This window comes from Anthonomus grandis, chromosome 18 (assembly GCF_022605725.1).
Source record: "Anthonomus grandis grandis chromosome 18, icAntGran1.3, whole genome shotgun sequence".
Lineage (NCBI taxonomy): Eukaryota > Metazoa > Arthropoda > Insecta > Coleoptera > Curculionidae > Anthonomus > Anthonomus grandis.
Window position 1 is genome coordinate 12460394 of NC_065563.1, and position 27293 is coordinate 12487686.

General features: G+C 31.8%; 2 protein-coding genes across 12 annotated transcripts in view; one reads left to right on the forward strand and one right to left on the reverse strand.

Moving 5' to 3' along the window:
* The window catches only part of LOC126746762 (TATA-binding protein-associated factor 172), a 138169-nt gene that overhangs the window by 74882 nt on the left and 35994 nt on the right, over window positions 1-27293 (forward strand). For 2 of the 10 annotated variants that reach the window (XM_050455101.1, XM_050455105.1), the window contains exons 11-14: window positions 20445-20676; window positions 20734-20946; window positions 21203-21580; window positions 24110-24499. The exons of 4 other annotated variants lie outside the window; for them this stretch is intronic. In XM_050455101.1, coding sequence (XP_050311058.1) covers window positions 20445-20676; window positions 20734-20946; window positions 21203-21580; window positions 24110-24499 — 1213 coding nt within the window. The remainder of the gene's footprint in view (window positions 1-20444; window positions 20677-20733; window positions 20947-21202; window positions 21581-24109; window positions 24500-27293) is intronic. 4 more of the 10 variants (XM_050455104.1, XM_050455107.1, XM_050455110.1 and 1 more) reach the window with 4 other exon arrangements.
* LOC126746784 (DNA fragmentation factor subunit beta) overlaps window positions 13131-27293 on the reverse strand; it is a 148153-nt gene continuing 133990 nt past the window's right edge. Inside the window, exons 6-8 of one of the 2 annotated variants that reach the window (XM_050455179.1) lie at window positions 15464-15625; window positions 15304-15393; window positions 13131-15241 (exon numbers count right to left, since the gene is read on the reverse strand). In XM_050455179.1, the coding sequence (XP_050311136.1) occupies window positions 14979-15241; window positions 15304-15393; window positions 15464-15625 (515 nt within the window). In that variant the 3' untranslated portion in view covers window positions 13131-14978. Of the gene's footprint in view, window positions 15242-15294; window positions 15394-15463; window positions 15626-27293 lie in introns of both variants that reach the window. The other variant, XM_050455178.1, reaches the window with a different exon arrangement.

Genomic DNA, 27293 nt, shown 5'->3' on the forward strand with positions numbered 1-27293 from the left:
ATATCAGTTAAAAGTCAAAAAAAGATAAAAAATAACTAAAAAAAAACTGGTAAATGCGGCGGGCATTTCTCAGTTTATTTACTTAGCTTTTTTTAAAAAGATAAATATGAGGGGAGCTACGACAGTTCTTTAAAATGTCGTTTTCTTATGAATATTTATTTATTTACACATTACAAGGCAAAAAAAGATTGAAACTAACTATTAAAAAAATGGAGAATGCGCCGGGCATATCTATCTCCCAGCCACAGAATAAACGATCTCACAGAAGCGAAGGCTTGCGTCGGCTCCTTTGATATCCGTGAACCAGTTTTTTATAAGCCCAACTGACAGATGCACCCGGCGCAAATACACTGAGATATCTCGTAAAGTTGTAGTAAACGCATACACCGAACGAAGTGCTTTTATTTTTAAAATCAAAATGGTTATATTCATATAATACGGGAGCAAACTACAAAATTTAGTTACATTTCAAATAGGATTTTTTTTTGTTAAGGCTTATATTGGTCCTTGCTTTTTAGAATAATTATAATAATTATTATTTTTATAAAAATTGTTATTTGATAATTTTGATACACGATAGAGGTGTAGGTGAGTATACTTTTAATTTGTTTTGGAATGGAATTTTTGTGTTAGTTGTTTTATGATAATGGTAAATAATATTTGCCTTTAGTAAGGCACTAGCTGAGAAAAAGTCTGCTATTTGTGTGATGTTAATATGTTAACAATATACATATACATATGTACATAGGTAGGTATTTTTAAATTAAATTTTAGCTGGAAGGTTTATACGCAGGTATGTTTTCTCGTATGTTTTAAACACAACACATTTAAGAGTAGGTATCATCGGCTTTTATATATTAATATATAAAAATATATATGTATGTATTATTATAAACATATGTAGGTACCACACATATGTCCATATGTTATAAAGGTATTATACGTTGTATAGTCGCCGCCCATTATGATAGTCTGGAACAAAATATAAGATTTTTAAGGGTTTTACTACTACTATATTATGCACTTGCATGGGTAAACTAGTCCATAAAAAGATAGTTAATTAAAAATTAAAGTCATTATTCTTTATCACATAAAAATACTGTATACCTAAATCAACCTTAATATTTTTATCTATGTACAATGTTATGTACCTGCACGTATGTACACATACATAGATACATATGGTTTAGGTATATACATATATGTTTATTAAATTAAATAAATTCAAGTTCTGTTTATAAATCGTTCTACAAAGATTTTTCAAATTTAGTATCATCAAGCACTACTATGTGACAGATGCAACATATGGAAGCATAGAGAATGCTTGTCTATGTCAAATAAAACTTATGTCAAATTAAGCAAATCCAAGGACGAGTGGCTCTGTGGCAAATGTAACACCAAAGATGGACCTGGTTCTGCTTTACGTGGAAAGAGGGATTACACTCTGGCCGATATTATGGCAAAATTGGAAAAGATGGAAAATGAGTACAGATCTTTATTAACTAAATATGATGATCAACTTAAAATAAATAAGGAATTACAGGATGAACTTGGTCAAATTAAGCAACAGTTAAATAAAAATGAACAAAAGGAACTTAAAAACAATTTGTTGGTGCAAGGAATCCCATACAAAGAGAACGAGAAATTGTAAATAAAATTGCCAATTATCTTGATGTCCCAAACGTAAACAAATTTACTGTTTATAGATTGGGCAGGGATAAGAATAAAAATAACCCTGTTAAAGTCATCTTTGAGGATGAATCAACTAAAACAAAAATTTTAAAATCAAAAAAGAAATTTGGCCTAAAAAGTTCAGATTTGGGATATACTACGGATAATAAAATCTTTCTCAACCATGAACTTACAAAAACTAATCTTGATTTATACATGGCAGCTAAGGCTTTTAAGAAAGATCAAAATTTTAAGTTCCTATGGATTGGCGATGGTAATATCTTTTTGAGGAAAGACGAAAGTTCAAAAGTTCTCCTTATCAATAATAAAAGTCAGTTGGAAAACTAGCGAGGCCTCGTGAACAACTAAAAATTGCTTACATGAACTTACAAAGTATAAGAAATAAACTGGATCTGGTGCAGTGTTTGGTTGTGAGTGAAAATTGGGATGTACTATTGGCAGCTGAAACATGGTTAGAAGAAAGTGAAACATTTCTGTTTGAGTTGGATGGTTTTAATGCTGTTCATTCCTGCAGAGCTGGTAGGGGGGTGGTGTGTCAATTTATGTGAAAAAATCTACTAAGTTTCGTGAAATTGAGAAATCAAGGAAGGGTGAGTTAATAAACTGGATATGTATTAGCTTAGGGGAACAAAACTTAAAAATAAGTGTTATATATAAACCACCCACTGTTATAGTGGTAATTTTTTCCCATATTTAGAATCTATTATGCGTACTCACCCTAAAAATCATTTAGTTGTTGGAGATATGAATATTAATTTGCTTGATGTTTCGCAAGTAACCAAAGAGTACAAAGATTTAATAGCATTAAACAATTTTAAAATTAATAACTCGATAAATGAGGAATGCGCTACTAGAGTTACCAGTTTATCAAAATCTCTTATAGACCATGTTCTTAGCGATTATAGTAGTAATTTAAGTTGTAAAGTTAATGTTAAAGAAAATGCAATTTCAGATCACAAACTTCTATTGCTTGATATTAAAACACCTGTGCAATTTTATAAACCAAAAGTAGATTATGAAGTCAAATCTGTAGATTATAAAAAATTTGTAAACTTATTTATACAAAAAATATTAAGCATTAACGTAACAACTTTTCAAGAATTAATTAATTTAATTAATGAATGTAAAAATAAATCTCAATATACAAAAAAATTAAGAATACGAAAAAATAACACCTGGATAAATATTGAACTTCTTGAGCTTATCAAAAAAAGAGATAAAATATACAAAAAGAAAATTAACCAACCCGAAAACCTAACTATTGTCTCTGAATTTAAAAACATAAAAAATAAAATTAATAATAAAATACGTGCTTTAAAAAATAGGTATTTTCAAACCCAATGGAATTTAGCTGGAGATAATGTTAAAAAAGCAATGGGCATTTATCAACAGCTTAATAAAAAATAATAAATCTAAAGTAATAATTAATGAATTAATAATTGAAAATAACATTATTAATTCTCAGCTTGACATTGCAAATAATTTAAATACATATTTTTCTCAGGTCGGTGAATCAATAGTTAAAGATTTGGAAACGGAGATTCAACTATCAAACGAGATTTTTTCTATTGATGAAGTTTACAATGATAGTTCTATTTCTATAACATTAACTAATAAAGAGGAAATATCAGAAATTTTAAAAGAACTAAAAATAAACTCAGCACCTGGATATGACGATATTACGGTTAGGGACATACATAATCTTGGAGAATACATGATACCTGTTTTAGTACGGTTAATTAATAAAACTATACAAAAAGGGATTTTCCCATCAGAGTTAAAAATAAGTAAAATTACATCTTTTTTTAAGTCAGGTAATAAAAGATATATGAATAATTACAGGCCCATTTCAGTCGTTAGTGTATTCTCCAAGATTCTTGAAAAAATAATAAAAAATAGAATGTTATCTTTCATTAACTCTTGCAATCTATTGAATGATAAATATCAATATGGCTTTATAAAGAACAGTAGTACACTTGGTGCGGTTGTGGATTTTGTAGACTGTATTTCAATGGCATTAGATAAACAACAAATAGTTATAGCTGTCTTCATAGATCTAAAAAAAGCCTTTGATGTAGTAAGCATAGACATTCTTTTAGACAAATTATTTAAAATGGGATTTAAAAATGTATTGTACAGCTTAATTAAAACATATTTGTATGACAGAAAACAGTACGTAAAGCTTGACAATATTATTAGTGAATGGTTATCTAACACCTACGGGGTACCACAGGGATCCGTTCTTGGACCTCTCTTATATATTCTTTATGTACTGAATCTCAAGTTAGCCAAGCTAAAAGCAAGATATTTTACCTTTGCAGATGACACTGTACTGGTATATGCTGGAACAGATGAAACTTCTTTAACACAACTTATTAATAATGACCTAAAATGTTATCTTAAATGGCTGTTTTCAAATAAATTAAAAATTAACATTGAGAAAACCAAATACATGATATTCAAACAAAAAAATAAGTCAGTCAGCAATAATCTAAATATTAATATTAATACTGTAGTATTAGAAAAAGTGTCGAATATTAAATATTTAGGTTTGCAAATAGATGAAAATTTAAATTGGTCACTACACTTAAACAAAATTTTTGATAAAACAGTTCCAATGCTATCTGCCTTATATAGGAGTAGAGATTATTTGTCTGAAAAAAGTAAATTTCAAATTTATAATGCCTTCTTTCTCACACATTTTAGGTACCTCTTGCCAGTATGGGGTATGTGCGGTGAAGTTAATTTTAATAAGGCTCAAATTTTGCAAAATAAAATTTTGAAAATTTTGTTTAATTTTGATTGGCTTACAAGTTCTAATACAATTTATTCAAATTTAAGTTTAAACAAATTAAAAGTGATATTGGAGATAGAACAATGTAAACTTGTATATAAAATTATAAACAACAGACAAAAAAGTAACATAAATATTATGTTTTACCATAATGTACATAATCATCAAACAAGATCACTAAATAATGTTTATCAAGTTTCTACAAGAACTAACATAGGTTTAAGAAATCCAATTACAGATGCAATTAAAACATTTAATAGTTTACCTCATTGTATAAAAGATATAAATAACTATAGATTTTTGTTAAAAAATTAAAAGATTTAAAAAATGTTAATTAATTTATGTATAAAAAATTATAAGCAACATTGCAACATTTGTTTACTATAGATAATTAATTACTGTTTTGTTATTCTCGGGGCCAGTGTTTTCAAACACTGATTGGAGAAATTGTTAAAACTCGTTATACATTGTATTATTGTGGTTAAATAAATTGTTTCTAAAAAAAATTAAATAATGTTTATTCTGTATTTATTTGCATGGCACGATAAATTAATTAGGGAATATTCTGAACTTCTCAAAGCTTTTAAACAACCATAATAATAATAAATATAACATAATAATTTAAATTTTCTATACCTACTTTCTTTTATTATTGTTATTGCTCACCACACTTCTAATATCCCTAGGAAACGAAAATAAACTCTTTCCAGCGACGCTTTTGGCAAAACAACCCCTATACGCACAAAAAGTTGGCATTTTAGTGTTTTTTTTTTAAGTTTTTAGCACAACACAAATGAAAGAAAAAACAAAGTCACAGAGCACAGAGTTAAACTCCAAAACAAGGTAATGTGTAATACCTACTTAACAAAAATAAAATAAAAAACGGCAAATTACAAAATATCGCAAATATACACACTAACGCTCGTACTAATACACTAATTATGACCCGATCCACGTGGGCGACGACAGTTGTACCCGTTAGAATCGGGGTAAATGGGAGGAGCCTGAACGAAAAACCGGTTCGGTAAAAAGAGCTAGCCTTCGCTTCTGTGAGATCGTTTATTCTGTGCTCCCAGCGCACTCACCAATTTATTTACTTAGCTTTGTTTAAAATAAAATTTTTGTACTTTCTAATCATACCTAAATAATAAACGAAATGCAAAAAGAAAACTAATTATTTTAATAACGAAAAAGAAAATAAGGGATTGCTTAGAATGTACAAGAAGAAAGTAGCTAAAGCGCTTGGAATTAGTTCAAGAATGGTGCAAAAGGTTGTATTATGAAAACAAGAACAATCTTATTTCCAAGAAGGAAAAAAAGTGTAAAAAGAAAAAGCCGAAGACTGAAGATTTAAGTGAATGTGTTAAAATGAAGTAACAAATTTGACTAAAAACAGAAACTAAGTAATTATAACTATCATTATCAGTAATAGCGTTGATTGAATATTTGGGAAGATACGCAACCTTATGGGCTAAAGCGTGACCGCAAATATGCGTGAAAAATAGATGGCGATTCTCTCCAGTATGCGCGAAAATAATTTCGTCCGTCGCTTCTCATTAGTAATCGGCCGATCATCCGAGTCGTGTGGGAGAGTTTTTGCACAGGTTCGTGTTTGCCGTATTGCAATTTCGTAGTTGTTAAAAATTTTTCTTGGATATCATAATCACAAATAGATAGATATATGTAAATGTGTTTAGTTTGTGAGACAATGGCTCCTTTAGGCAAAATTAATCAGTGTGCGTATCGTGGGTGCAATAATGTAAGAAAATGTAAAAACAATGTTCTCAGTTTTTTAAGATAGAAATATTTTTAATTAATAAAAGCTTTGCTAAATCAAATAATGTATCTTCTCTAATAAACCCATCAGAGAATTTTTCAAATTTATGTCAAAACACAATAAAATCCTTTAATGAACTTTATTATACTCTAAAAGTAAATAATAATATATGCAAGTCAATTAATAAAATATTACTAGATAAAATAAATATAAATAAACCAAACCTATGTCCACAGCATATTGATAAATTTTTGCATTTATTAATTAAGACTTTGATTTATAACAACCTAAAATGGGAATCTCAAAATCTTATTAGAAAATCTTTAAAAAAATCTAATTATAAACCCCACAGAAAATTATCTATTTTATCTACAAAAATCAATCAAAACTCTTAAATATATTGTCTCTTCATGTCTATGAGAGCCATTTTCCCTTTTTCTTTTTTTTACTTTAAGAAAATTTTAAATCAATATATTATGTTTATGGTCTTTAGTGTTTTAAGTATTTTCAATAATTCTTTTCATGATGAAATTCATTCATGAAAAAGATAAAAATAAAGCCTAAAAAGCCTTTAAAGTTATTGAGAAACTGGTTATAGTACGAATGGTAGCTTTCCTAATTAAAAAAAATAACATATTAAATGAATGTCGAGTAATGTTTTCATTCCTGGAGAGATTATATTTGAGCTTGAAGAAGGTCACTTTGCTGCAGCGGTATTCTGCGACTTCTCTGAAGACTTTGACAGTGTCAACCATGGAATACTGCTCGGTAAGCTTTGTAGATATGGGTTTAGGGGAGTTGCTCTAGAATGGTTAAAATTTTGTTTCGTTAGACAGAAAAAAGTTTGTTTGGCCAAATGGCAGTTTGTCTGAACTTTGTGTAGTAAGCAGGGTTCGTTTCTCGGTCCTATTTTATTTCTATTGTATATAAATGACCTGGCGTCTCTCCAGATAAAAGGATTCTTCACTATTTTTGCAGATGACACCACTATCTTATGGGCAGACAATAATAAAAGCACATTAACAAGAACAATTTCTAAAGATTTATTAATGATTAAATAGTGGTTTGATGCTAATTTGTTGTCTTTAAACATAGATAAGACTTAATTGTTAAGTTTTTATGTTCAGAGCAGTTCATGATTCACAACAAAGAATTGGAAGTGAATAATTTTAACAGATTCTTGGAATTGTTATCGATCATAAACCTAAGTTTTATGGAGATATGTCAGGAGGCAAAAACTGGCTAGACGATGTTATGCTGTTAGTTATGATGTTATGATGTTATTGATATCTGCAAAAACGGTCTATTTTTTTTTTTGTTGAAAGTTGGAACTTACTTTCATACAAAAATACCTACAGTATGGAATAACATTTTGGAGTTGCATTAGTAAACGGCTTTTTGACTCGATGTTTGTTTTGAAAAAACGAGCCATTAAATATATGTGTCATAAACTCCACAGGACATGCAGACCCCTATTTAAAGATACTTTCCTTGTGTTGCTTGTTTATTGTTGAGTCTGCTTGCCTAATATATAAAAAATATAAATTGTATCTTCAAAATAATGGCTCCTTAAAACATTATAATATCAGAAAAGAATACAATATTCCAATGCCCATCCCGAAAAGTAAACTAAGAATTCTCTTATTTACTTGAGCATAAAAATTTTTTGAAGATAGTTAGGAATAGGCCAATAGTATATAATTAGTTTTTAGTAAAGATGTAAAGGTTAGAATTTGTGATGTTACTCTAAAAAATTTTTAAGTCGTCTTGCTTTGAAATTGAAAATACATTTTGTGTTTATACTAGTATGTTGAACCCACTATTGTGTATTGTTTTTAAATTATGTGTTAGTAATATGTCGATTAATGTGCCTATTTTATCATAGAAGTACCATGTCAACAAGTAGGTACCATGTATTTATGAATAAAGTATGTTTTGAATTTTTTGAAATTCGAAATTGTATTTAAAAGAGAGAGAGGTATATAATATTTAATAGGGATGATTCCAACTACTCACTAGAAATTACCTCGTTGAAAAAGTAATTAAAAGGGTTATTCAAAACTGCAAGTGGCCAACATGGCGTCGACAAGAAGAAAAGAAGTTGATTATGACTCTCTAAAGAAGGAACGTCGTATTTAAAAGTTAAAGATGTTAACTTGTAAATGAGAGAAAGTGTTTATAACAATGTATAAATGATTTTATTTTATATTTTCAAATAACGCCAGAAAAAAATAAAAAAACATTTTGCCCAATTTCACCTTTTTCCTAAATATTAGAAAGTATTTGGCATTTTTCCAATTTTTAGATTGCATTTATTCAATCATTGCATTTATATTGCGCAACTTTCGCCTAATTAAACCATTTACTGCTCATCCTTACTTTGGACATCCTGTATAATCGCGATGAGACCCTTCATACTGTTAAACAAAATATTTGTTTTTTTTTCTTATTAACTTTTTCTAGTTTTAAGAATTAGTAATTAAGTGTTTGCCTGTATTGCAAATTAAAATGTGGCCTATTTTCTATATTTTATAGTGTTGTTACACCCTTATTCAAAACCTTTTAAATTTTGCGATTTTATTTTTATATTAATTTCAGTTAAAGGTATCTATTTTTCAATATTTTTGCCCAAAAAAAGTGTACTTCACAGATCTCACTACCCTACTCTTTTGTTTTGTTTTTATTTATTTATTTTTGTCTCAAAAAAGGATTTTGGTAAGTAATTATTTGTTCATAAAATTTAAGTTGTAAAAGATAGCACCTTCCAATACATTACTTGACCACCACATTTATCTAGTTATTTATGCGAGATCACAGCGCATTTAAATATCGGCAATAACAAAATAAATAAAAGCGCTGTTATCATCATCGCCCTTGTCTTAAAAAAATAACAAAACGGCCGGGCGCCCAAAGATTCCCGCGTCGTTAAACTGCAAATGGTCAATACAGCGCCGACAAAGAAAAACAAAACAAGTTGATGATGGCTCTTTAAAGACAGAACGTCGTATTTTAAATTTAAAGGTGTCATCGTATAGGCCAGAAAAAGTGGTCACAATAATTTATTCATTTAATAAATACTTTTGTCATATATTTTGAAATAACGCCAGAAAAAAAAATAAAATGATTTTGCCAAATTTCAGTTTTTTGCAAAATTTAGGAAGTATTTAGATTTTATTATAAAAGGACACTATATTGCTTAACTTTCCTCTAATTATACCACCTCTATTGACGTCCTGTATAACCGTGATGCGGGGTCTTTAAACAAAATGTTTTTTTTTTTTGTTACTAGGTATCTTTTTATAGTTTTAAGTATAGTTGTAACAACTGGTAATTAAAAATTTTCCTGTGTTGCTTAAAACTTAAAATGTGACCTATTTTCTATTTCTATTAACATCCTCACTCACAACCCCTTACTTTACAGATCTCACTACGCTGCACAATTTTTCAGATATTGAATCACATGACAAAATGGGGGACTTTTTACAAACAATTATTGATCAAGAAGTTATATTACCATCGGTATTAAGTCTTATGAATTATTTCAATTATTCTTTATAATATTTACGTGAAACCTATGTACTTATATCTTAAAATTTGTTCCACATATTTTTTGTATATTAGTTTTTAGTTAATTAAGTGCAACGGGCTTTTTATTTAAAAACTTGACCCTCTTGAACACAAAATGGAGGAAACATAATGTTTGTTGGAATTATAACTTGTATTAAACTTTGTTGGTAATTTTGTAAAAATAGCTTTTTATATATATTTTTGTATTAATTTTTGTCTCAAAAACATATTTTGGTAAGTAATTATTTGTTTTTAAAATTTAACTTTTAAGAAATCAATATGCCTCCATCCTTAAGTATATCACTTATCACTTGACCACCACATAAATGACACCGTGCTGTATGTTCAAAAAAAAATAATAAAAACATGGTTGGCAGCATCATCCCATATCTTAAAAAAATATCCAACACGGCCGCGTAACCGGAGATTCCAGCGTCGTTGAAAACCTGACTCAAAGAAGCCAAAAGCCAAGTCCACGCAGCTAAGATAAATCGTTCCTAGATTTGATGCTTCGCGGCAGCACCACACGGTGCACGAAACTGAACGGCAATCCGATAGTCGACTGGGTACACTTTTTAACACAGGATTGCGTATCTTCCCAAATATTCAATCAACGGTAATAGAGTGGGAAAACTCTTCGTCATTTTCCAAATCTTCTTCAAATGGAGCAATGATCAATGGTTCAACTTTTTCTCTCTTCCACCAGGTTCTAATAATGTTTTCTGTGTGATCCACTGATTTCCGCCAATACTCCTTTGTGATGTGATTCAATGCCTCATTCCAAACAGCTTCAACCTGGTCAGATCTAAGCCCAGCACCCACATGCTTCTCATAATAAGATTTTGACCCTGCCCATATAAGCTCAATGGCATTAAACTGACAATGGTATGGTGGCAATCTTAATACTTCATAGCCATATTCACGTACTATTTCGGCAACAGCATATATAATTGGATCAATGGATCTTTGCGTTCACGTCACTAAACAATCATTCAACTCAACACAATTGTTTCTCATCCGCTCTCTTTCTAATTTAGACAAATCAAATGAGAAAGAGCACAGAACGTAAGTCTTCAAAATACTCGACCTACTGTCGGAGAGACAGTTATGAGTTAGACAAGGACAAACATCCGATCGCATGTCTATGATAAACTTTCAACATCATTGGCTCCCCGTCGGGTTTTAAAATCGATTATTTCCTTCCGGGAGGGTGCCCGTTTTCGCAAAAATGTACTAAATATAATACATTTTTTATATAGAAGTATACTGGTATAATATGTGTTTTATGTTTAGATATTAAAAAATAACTTGTTTTCTTTTAATGAACAAAGGAAACCAGGGCTTGTAAATAAAACAAGTTTTAATTTAGAATTTGCTGTAATAGCACCTCGTGTTTAGTACATTTTGTGGAAAGTTCTTTGTACATCTTAGATCTTCATTTGCAACCACAAGCAACCATGTTTGTTTATGTTCTCGACTTTGCTTTGCCTTGCCAAAGAGTTTTAGAGAAATTTGATTTGTTTTGTTATTTACTGTTTATCGTTGTGTTTTGTGTTTCGTTGAAGCTCTATTGAAATAGTTTTTTGCAGTTCTTTCATAAAGACACAAGTTTTTTACATTTTCATCTTTATGAAAATGTACTGGATATGTGGAAAAAATCATTAGAGAAATGTACACCAGAAGTATGGAACGCTAAGGTTTGCCACACTGAAAAAATAATCAAGGACTAGTATGATAGGGAAGTCATTATTGAAGAGATACCCCAAATTCTGATTAGTTTAAACAGTGAAACTAGCTCGGAAGATAGTGACAGTGATTATTCATAACTGAATTTTCTATCTTAAACTTATTGATATTTTTTTGTTCAATGAGAAAAAACTTGTTTTGAAAAAAATGTTTTGGTGTAATAATATTTGGGTTACGGTATAATAGACGGGTTGCTCCATTTCTTTTAGCATATTATCATAATATGCTATATCTCTTGTTTGTAAAAAAAAAGAAAAATTTAAATGGAGGTACAATTGATTCATTTTTTGTTTTTTTTGTCAATAACTTGTTTTTAGAAATAGGACTGCAATAAAGTAAATAATAATGGTTTTGTTTAAAACGCTCATGAACACATTATAATTATGTCTCAAACCTTTATACAAAGCTTTTCATGAGCTTTAAAGGAATAAAGTTCATGGAAATTTATTGTTATATAATATGTATACTGTCTATTTTCGATGAAAATCTTTCTTTATTAAAAATTGTTATAAATATTTTATTGTGAAGTAAAAAAAAATCTTATGATAACTTTTATGAGGTCCTAAAAGACACTATGTATGAAGTACCTTTGGTCAAAAACTTGGAATTAAAAATAAATATGTATCTCAAAAATTCTATGAAGTACCTATTGCATTTATAAGTAGAAAAGACGTGAGTAATTTAAAGAAATATTCTACCAGTAATAAAGAACAGCAGGTTGAAATAGACAGCAAATAGCTATAAATAAATTAGCTGCCCTAAAAGTGACAATATACCAAAAACAAATTTCAAAGAATCGCAGATTTCATCTCTGGCGAAAATCGCCGCCACGGAAATTGAGCATAAAAACCTATTATTTTTTTAAGTTTCAAAATTAAATGCCGCCGCCACTGATGCTGGTTTGACAACTGATTGATTCATATAAACATCGACCTTGAACGCGTGATGACGTAAACGCAAAGATCCATTGATCCAACTATATTTTTGGTCTTTTCAGCGATTTTGCAATTGAAAGAAATTCGGATTTTAGCATATATGGCAAAAGGGATTCTGATTTTCTTTTACTAACCATTCATAAATTTCGCTTTTTCTCCAACTTCCATTTAGTTGTTTATTGAAAATTCTTGAATGATACGACGCATTGTCTAATACTATTAAGGAAGGTTCTTGCAAGTTCGGTATTAACTGTTCCTTTAACCATTTTTCAAACATTTCGCAATTCATATTGTCATGATAATCCATACTTTTAGACATAGAAAAAATAATTAAATCAATCAATCAATCAATGCTTTATTGTCAAGAAATTGTTACAATTTGTAGACAAAGCTGTAAAACAAAAAAGACACAAAAATGCAAACAAAACACAATTAAAAAAAAAGAAAAACAAAACAAAATTTAAAAAAAAATATAAATAAATAAATAGAATAGATTATCTACAATATATACAGATTAATACAATTTAGAAATTGTAAGTAGTCAAAAATTTTATTATAAAATATACAATTTAATGTATACAATGTCAAAAAAAAAGATCATTAAAAAATCTCTCTACGTTAAAAAAAAATGTTTAAAAAAGTAAAAAATTATAAAAAATCCTAAAATAGCTACAAAAAGCAGTATACCTAAACATGTACAGATAGTAAAAATACATAATCTGCTAGTGCGAAATTTCAAATCAATGATTACAAAAAAAAATCGTTAACTGTGTAAAAAGCTCTCTCCAGTAAGAATGCTTTTAATGCTTTACGAAATGCAAAAAAAGATGTGATGGATTTAATTTCCAATGGCAGATGATTGTGCATTTTTTTTGCATTATATAATATGGAACTTTTGACCAACTCTGAATGTGGGGTAGGCAGGTATAGATCATGTTCCGTGTATCTAAGTAGATAACTATGGGAAGGCCTATCAGATGCTGAACCGTGTTTGCGTATTAGACAAAGGGACTCAAATATGAATAAAGATGGAAAAGTTAATATTTGAAATTTTTTGAAGAAATGCTGGCAATGACTTCTGTATTTAAGTCTCAGTGTATAACGTAAAGCTCTCTTTTGTAGTCTAAAAATACGGTCAAATTGAGTTGCACTACATGTACCCCAGAATGGAAGGGCGTATCGAAGGTGCGATTCAAAAAGGGCAAAATAAACTGTTCTAGAAGTAGACAGGCTAAGCTCCTTAGAAACTGATCTTAACGCAAAACAAGCGGAACTTAATTTTCTTGATAAAAAGTCAATATGTGTGTCCCATTTTAACGAGTTGTCAACAGTTAGCCCTAAAAACTTTACAGAATCAACTTCGTCAATTGTTGCATTACCAAGTACTTGCACCTGGAACGAATCCCGTTAAAGACCCGGCATGTAAAATAATAAATCGTTTTCCCTGACCACATCCTTTTTTTCTTTTCACGCTTTTCACAGATTCATCTTGCCAAGTTTTTATTCCACTCCCCGGTGAAAATATCAAAGTTTCATCTAAGAATACCACTTTCCTTAACTTTGGTTCTTCATTTTGTGTATATAGTCTTAAAAATCCTATTCGTTGGCTCACAATATTTGGTAGTTCACACAAATAATAATATCTTCTATTGCAGTCTTTTTTATAGCGAAAACCTATGCTTTTAATTAATTTTGATAAAGCAGAAAGTCCAATTTCCAAAGTGCCGCGTTGCTTTAAAACAGCCCTCAGAAATGGCAGCGTTATATTTGTTTTTAGCCTATATAGTTCATAAATCCTATCCCTTACTTCCATTTTTACACATTCACTTAAATCTTCAGTCTTCGGCTTCTTCCTTTTACACTTTTTTTCCTTCTTGGGAATAAGATTGTTCTTGTTTTCATATACAACCTTTTGCACCATTCTTAAACTAATTCCAAGCGCTTTACCTACTTCTTCTTGTACATTCTTAGGCAACCCTTTATTTTCTTTTTCGTTCTCGAAGTAATTAAGTACCATTTTTTTTGGCTTGAGGATTTAGAAATCTACAAAAAGGCTTTTTCTTTTCCATAATTTGAAATTTAAATTATCTTGGGACAAATAATGTCATCCGTCAATCGAAACGAGACAGGCATGTTTGTTATGAAAGTAATTGTTTTAGAATCACTGACATTTATCATTTTATCTTCTTTTGATACATTAACGCTGCATATATCTGTTTCGTTTATCTGACGCGTTGTAGTTAAAAAACGTTGTTGCGCAAATTGAAATGAAACGTAACTACAAAAGTTTGTCGTTGATAATCCGATACACCCGCACGATAAGAGCGATTTTGACTATACACACTCTTTTTTTTTGCGGAAATCGTTAAAAGAGCATAGAAAGAGGTTAACTTGAAATTTGTGACCTCGACGCGTACGAGAATGGTAGGTTAAGGACAAAAAATGTCGGTGACATCATTTTCTACAATTAGTTTCTTTTATCCTTTCTCTCATTTCTAATCTTTCGGCATCGTTTACTTAATACAGCAAAAGGCTGCGGATGATTATCGCCTGCGGAGTTCTGATTATTTATTTTAGTTTTTTTCGGAGGTATGATATGCTCTTCTGAATCGCGATCTGAATCCGTTTCTATTGGAGGTATAAAATCAGGATCATTGAGTTGATCATCACCGATAAAAGGGTCTTCTTCAGCGTCAGAATGATCAAGAAAATGACAGACTGGAGTCATTTCTAAAAAAAAATTTTAATTGTTGTAAAACTCTGTTAAAAGAAAAGTTTCTTACGAGAATTACGGTGGAGTAGATTTAAATGAAGTTGCGGATCGTTCTGTTCTCTTGATGATATTGGTTCGGTCTCGGGCTGTATAACCAATTCACAACTTTCTACAAACAATTTTAATGCACACTTAAAAATTCTAAGGTAAGTAAAAGGGAATATAAAATATACACTTACCATATGTATTTTGAAAATCTGTGGCCCCATAGGGAAGGTCAGTTTTGTTACTGGTCACCATTGTTGCATCAATAATAGTAATTGGCAGACTTTCAATATGTATATTGTTGTCTACTGTTGCGACTCTTTCTGCTTCAGGTTGTTCAACAAAGATTCTGTTTTCTGGAAAAAATTATATTGATGTAGGTAAAAAAAGGCAACAAAGTTAAGGTCAAAAAGCCATGGGTATTTTATTTTATGCCACTTGTGCAATAGCCTGCAATACAATTAATCCAAGAAGCAGGTGACTCCATTACTATTGGTAAAATAGATCTTTTCCAGGTGGTACAAAATAGAAAACCAACGACGCCAGCTATATACAATTTAGTGTTTTAGAGCAAATATGGTTCCGCGCAAAAATTAATGGCAAAGTTATAATCTTTGGTTCACTTTACCCACCACCATCTATTAATCTTGGTTCTTGTTTGGACGATTTGGAAAATTCTATAGTTAGTTTTTTAACTCAATCTGATAATGTAGTTTTTGGGGGAGATTTGAATGTAGATATGTTGGATACTGGCAGCCCTGGAAATATTTGTGTTAACAGTCTTTTAAATAAATATAATTTAACCCAAGTGGTTCAGTCTCCAACTCGAATTTCAAACATTGAAGCCAAGTTAATTGATGTTCTTGTTACTTCGGCTCCTGGCTTAATCACGGATGTGCAGGTTATTAATATGGATGACATATCCGATCATTGTTTAGTATTAAGTAAGTTGAAACTTGAAAAAACCCGTAAACCAAAGTCTTTACGTACTTACAGGGACTATTCAAATTTTGATTTCGTAGATTTTCTTAATGACATTTTAAAAATTAACTGGCAAAATATATTTAACTTTACTGATATTGATGAAATGGTAACTTTTTTCCAAAAAAACGTAATTGATGTATTTGATATTCATGCGCCCTTTAAAACCTCCAAGTTCACTAAAAATAAAGCTCCATGGATTACTGACAATATACGATTTATGATGAAACTTAGACAAAAAGCCCTCACGAAGTATAAGAAACTAAAAACTGATGCTGCGCTTAATGAATACAAACAAATTAGGAATTTTGTAACGGGTGCAGTACGTAGCGAAAAGAAAGCCTACTTGAATGAACAATTTAAATCTAACCCTACTTGTTTTTGGAAAACATTGAATTCTCTTAACATAACATCTAAAGTTTCTCCTTCCACAATTATTAGCGATTCTCGAAACACACCTGATGGACTTAATTCTTTTTTTATTAATAGCATTCCCAAGGTAAATACGGTATGCACTAATAATGGCCTTAAAACTAAGTATACCAATAAAGTACACCCTAATGTTAAGAAACTATTTCAATTCAAAGAAGTTTCTGAAAAGCAAGTTGAAAAAATAATTTGTAGTATAAAATCTACTGCAACTGGTTCTGATGGCATGGGCATTAAAATGATTTCACTTTTAGTTCCTTATTTAACACCCTGTATAACTTTTATAATTAATAAAGCACTTGTATTATCAAAATTTCCATCTGAATGGAAGAATGCTGATTTACTGCCCATCCCAAAAAATAATACCCCTACGGAATTTTCTCATTATCGACCTATAAGTATATTGCCAACCCTTTCTAAAATATTGGAAAAGGCCATGTATATGCAATTAAATGATTTTTTTAGACTTAATTCCATAATTCCTAGTACTCAGTCAGGGTTTCGATCGCAGCATGGTACCATGACAGCACTATTGCATGTATGTGATGATATTTTTAGTGCTTTGGATAATAGAGAGGTTACTGCATTAGTGCTGCTGGACTATAGCAAAGCGTTTGATACTCTGGATCACTCTCTTCTTCTTACCAAACTAAAATATTTTGGATTACATGAGTCGGCGCTGAGTCTACTTTGTGATTACTTAAGTAATAGAAAGCAAAGAGTGCGCTTAAATTCCACCTTTTCAGAATATTTAAATATTAATCAGGGAGTTCCTCAAGGCAGCATTTTGGGGCCACTACTATTTTCGATTTATACTTGTGATTTTTCTGAATTCCTGCATAACTGCAAGTCTCACCAATATGCAGATGACGTCCAACTCTACTCAGCTTTTCCAATAAATGAACTGAATACTGGCTTAGCACGCATTAATACCGATTTAAATCAAATTGTACAGGTGTCTAATTTTCATGGGCTGGCTCTCAACGGTACTAAATCTAAACTATTACTTTTTGGAATGCCTAAATCTTATCATTTGAATTTAAATGTTATTATCGATGGAAATATTATACAACCATCTGACTGCGAAAGAAACCTAGGCATTCTTCTTGATAATCAGCTTAATTTTGTAAAACATATTTCCAGTATTTTACAAAAAGCCTATTATAAATTGAGAATTCTATACATGCATAAGGATATTTTATCTTCTGATGTTAAACTCAAATTAAGTGATTCGTTGGTTCTCTCTTTAATTAGCTATGGTAGTGTACTCTTCTGGCCAGCTCTTGCTCAAAAGGACAAGTTAAGCCTACAAAAGCTACAAAATGCTTGCCTAAAGTTTTGCTACGATAGAAGAAAATTTGATCACGTCACCCCGTTATTTCATGCCTCTGGCTGGTTGAATTTGAATGAACGTTATAAAATCAATATGGCTGTTCTTGTTTATAAGGTACTCCATAATAAACTTCCCCAATATCTATATGACAAATTATCCAGTCATAACAGCATACATGGCCGTGAAATGCGCCACTCTGCAAACCTTTTGATACCAAATCATAGAACTTCCAAATTCCAAGGGTCTTTCAGTTATAGTGCGGTTAAGGTATATAATTCATTGTCAAATAACCTTAAAGCTAAAACCTCGGCTGTCTTATTTCGAAAAGCTGTCAAATCTTACTTTTCTAACACTGCGAACTAATAACTAAAATATAAAAAATATATATTTCATTTAATTTTAAGTTATATCACTAATTACTTTTTTCTTTTATAAACTAGATATAATTATAATTATTTTAATAATTAATTACGTCATGTGATATAAGCAAAATTCTATTTTAGGTTTCTTATAATTTTAGGCTTCTCTTTTTTTTTCTTTTTTTTTTCTGTATATTTTTCGTAATGGTTAAAACTTATTCAATTTATTTATTATTTACATTGTTATGCTTTCGTATGTTAAGTTAGCAGTGCGGTTAGATAGAGTAGCCCCAGGCTAGATCTCGCCGCATTTTTGGATAATAACTTTTGTAACTATTTTCGTAATATAAAGGCATTTATTATTATTATTATTATTATTATTATACATGTCAGTATTTTACTAACAAAATACAAAATACTCTCACCATAATAATCTTGAAATTCTGATACCCCATAAGTCAGATCAGATTTATTTTTGTTCATAGTTTTTACTTCAGTAATGATAATTGGCATATCAAGGGTAATTTCTTCTAAAACAGTCTCTTCTGTTACTGGTTCTAAAATTAGAATAATCTGCTTATTTTAACCATTAAAAATAATAATTGGACATACCATCGCTTCTTAAAGACTCAAACTCAATATAATCGTTGCCTGATCCATTTGGAATGTCAAACAACTTTTCAACAGCTATTACCTTAGGTATTGTGGTCTCTGCAGCTTCAAGCACAGTCATATCTATTTAAAATAATACAATTTTATTGCAGTTTCTTGTTTTTTAATGTCTGTAAGATATTTTCATGTAAAGTAAATTCAGTCAGATAAACCGCAGTTACAGAAAAAACAATAAAAACATTGTGTTTGTTTAAATATTAGAACACGACCTAATCCGCATTTAAAATAAAAATATTTTCACGAATCTTTAATTTAAATTGCGCCAACTACAGTAAAAATGTTTCAATAAAAAAATGAAACTATGCAAACTTAACCTAAAAATTTTACGGTAATTATTATCTTAATATTATTCCTTACCTTTTCCGTGATCCTTGTCTCTCTTCTCGACGTTTAAAGTCATGGCAACTATTTTCTTGCCTCTCGTACACGTAATTAACACAAAAAAGCTAACAATACGTATAAACAGCCAATAAACAAATTGCTTGAAACACAACGTTTCACTCTGCTCAACTAAAATCGCGTTTTTTTATCTCTCAAAACAGCTTAATTCTGCATACGCACTTACACGCGGTGCACTTTATAAATGGCTATAACTGCTTAAGTCGACAAAGGCTCAAATATCCATGTGTTTATCTGGAGTATAACTGCTTAAGTCAAAATAGGTTGTTATTTCCCCACATAAAACGTACTTTTTAGTGCGAAATGCATTATAAGAATACTTAGGAGTATTTACACGCATATTTTTCCTGTGTATTTATGTTCTTAAGTATTTTTATGACATTTTACTCAAAACCAATAGGAGTTAATATGTTATGTTCAAGTTAAATAAATCATGTGTTTGTAAATAAACGACTTAGGAACTTTAACCCTTTGAAAAAAAAAACAAATTGGTATATAACCATGACATAATCCCATTTTCTCAAAAAACTGACTTAAGCAGTTTTACCCTCTGACCACAGAAATGTCGGTGACATCATTTTCTACAACTGTTCTCATTGAGTCCACTTGCTGCGATGAAAATTACAAAAAGTAGATGGCGCCAAAGTACCCAAAAAAGTGAAAACATTTATTTATTGCAACATTGTTAATGAAAAAGTTGTTCGTCTCAAAAAAACCTACAAAATTCATTTAATAAAATTTCTTGGTCGATAAACCGTTCCCTAGTTATAGCTACCAATTTTGCTTTGTATGATAATTATTTACAGTAACTTCATTCTTAAGTCAGGTATACTTGCACTAATCAATCCTGTGTCACAAAAACTTCTGGACGAATCGCTTTTGGGCCAAAAGGACAATAATTGTAGAACAACCGTAGACCCATCAAATGCTTCCTGTTTCATTCAAATATCTGCAGCAGTTCTTTCGCGTTTTGTTATAGTTAAACGTTTGTCATTTTTTAAGGTGAGAGAGGTGGCGGAAGACGTCTGGAACAATTTAGTGAAAAACTCCGGGCTAGTCGAGCTCCTGCACGCCGCCTGTCCCTTCATAACCGTCTGGTTGTTTTTGACCATGCAACCGACCAAAGTGCCATTCGATCTCAATTATTTCATCCACGCGAAAACGCACCGGAAGAACGGCACCATCTTAGGAAACTTCGACCATGGACTCGGACATCCCAAGTACTACATTGGAGGTAAGGAAGTACCCGCTGCTGATGGTCCTTTTACTTATTGTGTGTCTGTCTCTTAAGGTACGGAAACGACTCCTTTAGCCACTAGGGAAGCGAACGCCGTGGAAGTGAGATGTATGGCCGCGCGTATGTTGGGTCTGCTCAGTTGCTACATAGTCAAACCCGCCCCTGGCATAGTTTACACGGAGGGCATCGAAAAACCCATAGACTGTTACGAAAAAGTCTTGTTAGTCCATTTGAACTCTAAGTCGGCCCTGCAAAGACTAGTCACTGGTAAGTTTGTTGGTCTATATTACGGGAATTGTAGAGTGCCACGAGCTTTTTGTTTCATTTGATTATCTTTAGTAGTTTTTGAGGTTCAGTGTGCTCCAGGGCCTGATAATCCTAGCCCCACAGAAACCTTCATAATTGAAAAACTTGTCGGCTAATCGCTTTTGGGCCAAAACAACTACTGTAGACCAATCAAATGCTTATTGTCTCATTCAAATATCTATAATAAGTTTCAAGATAATAAAACTTCACTCCTCAGGTTTGGTTATATCCGAGTGGGCGAAACTGAACAACGAGATCGAAGACTGTCCGGCGAACCTTAAGTTACGTTTACACCAGTGCCAAGACGAGTTGATTTACTTCGACGAAATCGCGCACGGGTTCACGCGTTTAGCGCAAGAAACGCGCGATTTCCTCGCCACCCTGAACCACTACAAGGTACCGCTGGAATATAACGAGGAGCCGTTAACGTTGCCGTTAATCGAACGTTTAACGGGCCCGTCGACCGAACGGGTTTTGCTCAATGCCAAAATGAAAGCGAAAATGCTGGAGAGTCTACAGGATCGCAGACGGTCGATACAGAGCGCTGCCTTATCGACCGGTACCGAGCAGAGATGTCTTACGATCAGTACCAAGGGTAGGTAGATTTTATAATAATAAATCTTTTTATTGTTTCAAAATGTTGACATATTAATACTAAATACATATACATTTTAGATGTTGAAAGTTACAACACCTGCAAAAACTGTTAGGAGTCAGACTTACCTATGAAAGATAACTAAAGTTACCGAAGAAGTTACTGCCCGATTCTAGTTTTAATGATACCAACTGACAAATTAAATTCGTTAATTTCAAATTTATTGAGGGTCACTAAGGTATCAAAAAAGGTCTCAAATATCTACCTTCCTGATGGTTTTCTCACAAAACCTAGCAATTGTGTACAAAATTGTCGATCACATCTTACTCTACAACAAGGATTAATATAATTTTTTGTAAATTCAACGGTTTTTTTAGAAAATTTGAATTTCGAAAATATGATGGTTGCCACAGTGTTTTTACAAATATCTCAGTTTCTGATGGTTTTCTCACAAAAACTACAAGAGTACAAAATTGTAAACCTCATCTTGCTCTTTAATAATGATGAATATGATTTTTTTGTAAAATAAACGGTTTTACAGAGATTCTGAAATTTGAAAATAGTCTCCAAAACACATATCTGACGGTTTTCTTACAAAAACTGCAGAGTATAAAATTGTAGATTTCTCCCTTTGCATTAATGATGAACAGGATGTAGAATCAACTGTTTTTGAGAAACTTTGAAATAGAGTGTCTAAAACACATATTTTAAAATATCTCAGAATGTAGGGTACAAAATTGTAGATCTTATCCTGCTTCATAATAAATAATGAAAATGATTTTTCCTTAGAATCAACGGTTTTTGAAATACAGTCTTCAAGCCACCTTTCTTAAAATATCTCGATTCCTGATAGGTTTTTTTCAGAAACTGTAGAGTGCAAAATTGTAGTTCACATCTTACTCCATAAAAATGATTAATATAATTTTTTTGTTAATTTAACGCTTTTTGAGAAATTTTGAATTTTGTTAATAAGGTTTTTGAGCCACATATTATCTTGAAATATTTTACTTTGTAATGGTTTTCCCGCAAAAACTATAGAGGGTAAAATTGTAGGTCACATCTTACTCCACCAAGAATTATTTATCTAATTTTTTTGTAAAACCGACAATTTTTGAGAAATTTGAAATTTAGCAATACAGTTTTCAAATATCTTAGTTCCTGACGGTTTTCTCACAAAAACTACACGATTAAATAAATTAGATCAACCATTTTTTTGGAAATTGTTAATTTTTGGAATATAGTCGATAAGTCACATATCTCATTTCCTAATGGGTTTTTCGCAAAAACTGCAGATTGCAAAATCACAGATCACAATTTGGGCGACATTGAGAATTTTTAAATTTGAGAGTCTCTAAGGCATATATCATCAAATATCTCAGTTCCTGATGGTTTTTTCACAAAACTTATATAATGCTACAGTGTAGATCTCATCTTGTTTCATAATAATAAGCGAAATAGTTTTTTTTTTGTAGAATCAACGGTTTTTGAGAAATGTTGAGTCTTTAAGCCACATATCTTCAAATATCTTAGTTTCTGATGGTCGTACCACAAAAACTGTAGAGTGCAAATGAAACTAATTAATCATATGGTAACTAATAGGCCATTAATTCAGACTTCCAGGATTCAGGAATCCTAAAAATACTACATTTTATATAGGTACTATAGGTATTTTATTAATATTTGATCAACAATATTATATCTAATTTAATTAAGTAGCGTTATTCAAAAATTGGGTGATTGAGGACTTTGAAGCCCTATAATCCTCCAGATCTGACAGCGACTTAGACGACGATGCTCTATTGTAAAAAATCCACCTATAAATAATATAAACCGAGCCAATATCTATGGCAATTTTAATTTAAACAATTCAAATGTCATACATGTCAATTAGTGGTTACCGGTGATACTTTTTAATGCTTTCGGAAACCGTCTAATATCCGTAACTACTTGCTTGTTCAAAAAAAATATAACTGAGTGAATTTTTGCGGATTATTGGCTTAACCCGGTCACTGATGTCAATCCAAAATACCAATAAGTTTATTAATTAAGAGCAGACGAATTCACATACACCAAAAAGTTAGTTTTATGTGTACTTTAGGCAGTCAAAAATTGCCAAAATAGAAGCAATTTCAGATATTATTTTTGCACTATGTACCGGTAATATTCAAATTTTTTATATGATAGGATAATAATATAATAAAAACTTTATTTTCACAAATAATTATATCCTAAACATAATTGTACTATTGTGAAAAGAGGCGAAGTCCAGATGTAAAAAACCTATACAACAAGGTTCATCTACCCTGCTCTACTTAACCTTAGATACTCATAGTACCTTAATTCAAGAGAAAAATCTATAAATATGCTGTGAACTAGATAATATCTCAGTGTTTCCCGGTGGGTTTCTCATAAAAACTATAAAGTGCTAAATTATAAATCACATCTTTCTCTACAAGAACAGCCATGCCGATGTCGCATTTTCAACAATTTTCAAAAAAACGTAAAAACTAAACCCCGTTTACCTTTCAGCCGCCCTATCGGGGGCCATAGTGACCTTCAAAGCGCTCCCGGACAAACTGAACCCGGTAATAAAACCCCTGATGGACTCGATCAAGTACGAACCGGAGGAAAACCTGCAAAAGACGAGCGGCCGTCACTTGGCCGTCCTGCTGGACCACTGTCGGCGCCGCAGCCCCTGCCCGAACGACAAAATCGTCACGAATCTCTGCACGTTTTTACGCTGCGACCCGGAATTCACGCCGCAGATTTTCACCAGCGGCGGCGGCGGCGGCGAGGAGGAGGGCGACCGCGCCCTTAAGACGAGGGACAATTACGATGGCATCCTGACCCTGATTAATCAGCAAAAGATGGCGGAACGGTCGGCGTTTAAGAGGTCAAACAGTACCGGACGAGGACCAGGTAATAAGAGAGCATTTTTAAGTTCCGGAACATCCCTTTGCTATTCCGCCGGAAATATTCCAAGTTCTTCTATTAAATTGAGAATTCGTTCCAATGTCAATCCACGACTTAGCCACCTTACTTCTGTATAATACAGAAAATCTCCTTATTCGCTTTCGATGTCATCAAGAGATTGTTTGAATTATCCGTGATTGAGTCGAAACTACCACTTTCATGACATTTTCAAATTTTGTTAGAACAGAGGGCTTCTTGGTGTATAATGCAGTGAAACTGCATGAGATCTTTAGCGTTTATGTTTTTTTCTTGCAGACGCTTTTTCAGCAAAGTAGAGGAGAAGGAGCACTTGAGTCACTTGCAACTCCCGATAATTTCGATAAGTCCAAATCAGTTTTTGCACACTCATCCAAAAGTACATTGAGTATATCAACTCCTTTGGTTTGACCTTTCAATGAAATGAACACATTCCTAATAACTCTTCTAAGACTTTAAAATCTTTTGAGTAACACCTCGTATGAATATGAGAAGTTCAGCTGTGGAACTAATATCAGTGAATTAATCGAGTGCTAATGAGAAAAATTCTTACTGGAGTGCCTGGAAGAAATAAAATAATTAGTCTCTTATTGGCAGCTGAATATCTCGATTTCTAGTAGTTGAAATGTTGTAGTTATTGATTTTTAGGATACTCCAAGGGCTTTTTAAGTAATTACTGAAAAAATTATTGAAATCCGTACACTAAAAATCAAGATATTGACATTATTCTCTAGTAGTAGTCCAAACAGTTAACACGTATGATAGGCGATCCATAGTTTTTCGCGTGTTTCAGAGAGTTAAAGTACAGTTTTTGATTAAGAATTTATATCAAAAGAAGTCTTTTAAAATTTTGCATCTCAAGCTAAGTATTGACTTATTTTAAAATCACGGTTGCCATAAATCAGTAAAATTCAGTTTTTATTTCTCTAATTTATGTAATAAGTATAACATAAAATATAGTGCACGTACGTGATAATTACAGTGTTTACATTAACGGGTTTTCTATTGTAAACAGTATTTGTCTGAATTAACTTATATTTATTTCATATACGGGGTGATTTTGGACTTGTGATTAACTAATGTAATAATGGCTGGAGGAAGTACTACGGATGACGGTGATCCAGGAACTAATTGTGCTAAATGTAATTTAGTATTTGATGACATTAAGTCGATAATACAATGTACCAGGTGTGCTAAGTATTATCATGGAAAGTGTGTTAATGTTGATGATATGCGCGGTTTTCATTTGAGAAAATCGACATGGATCCCTCTGCATTTAGTGATGGTGCATACAAAACAGAGCGCGTTAGGAAAAGAAGTCGAACAGATGACATTGTTATTGATTTAGATAATGTAGGAGATATTATGGCCACCTTGCAGCTCTTAGTCAGTAAAACTACTACGAGTTGAATCAAAAAGTCGATCTCCTGTTAAACGAAAACCAGAATTTGAAACGTGAAATTGCCAGCTTGAAGGAATGTAAGCCGAATGTAAACAGCCCGATCAAGTGTGAACTCCAAGTTGTCATATGCTGCAGCAATAGGTACCAAAAATGACAGCAAAGTTTTGGTTGTAAAGCAAAAATGTCCGGAGAAAGCGAGTGAAGGAGGATCTGAGAAAGAAAGTCAATCCTACTGTTATTGGAGCCGGTTTATCGCTAGGTAAAGCAACTAAAAGTGGCGGTGTTAATGAGAAGGAGCTAACTTCGATTCAGTCGCAGATCCGGAACAACAGTGTTCAGGTACCAAAACTTTTAGAGCACAGGATTAAGGTGGTAGGGATTAATGAGTCTGAGTACAACCTATCAGATAATGAAATTTTGGCCAATTTGTTCCAGAATCTCTAAATCGAAAAATTCAAATTGTGAGAAAAACTAAAATCGTAAGCAAAAAGTTCAATATGATCTTGGAAGTTGATGCTACCACGTATGCAGTGTTTATTGAAAAAGAGAAGATGAACATTGGTTGGAACCGTTGCCCTGTCTTCAACGAATATGGTATCCGAAGGTGTTTCAAGTGCTGTCGGTATGGTCATTTACTGAAAGAGTGTAAAGAGAAAAAAGTGTGTGCAAAGTGTAGTGGATCCCATGATGTTAAAGAATGTAATGTAAGTAGCGTTAAGTGTATCAATTGTGTAGTATCTAATGAAAAGTATGGTCTTAGGCTAAACGTCAATCACGTTTCTTGGGATGTAACTAGTTGTGATTCCTATAAGCGAATTGAAGAGTTACAAAGGAATACATATATTAAGTAGCAATTAGACCTAAATATTGTACTTAACACCAACATTGTTTATTTTAATTGCCAAGGTTATCTAAACAACAAAGATAACATTATTTTACTAGTAAATGACTGGAGGCCTAAGATCTTGCTTTTGAGCGAGACTCACGTAACGCCGGTTATTGAACCATGTCAGTTGATTATTGATGGGTACAATTTGGAGCAATGCACTAGTAACAACAGTAGAACAGGTGGGGTCTTGGCCCTTATTAGAAACGATATTAGATATAATGTGGGGTCTGTATTGTCTATTGATGATTATGTCTGTTGTTGTCTTTTGAGCTATCTATGGGTGGAGGTAAATATTCGCCTCAGAAACAAGATGCCAAATTTATAGAGTTTTTTGGGGGATATTTAGAGCAAGTTAGTGGATTTAATGGCACCAACATTATCCTTGGGGATTTTAATTTTGATTTATTAAAAAACAGTTTTTATAGTAACAAATTATTAAGTATCATTTATACCAATGGGTTTAGTTAAATAAT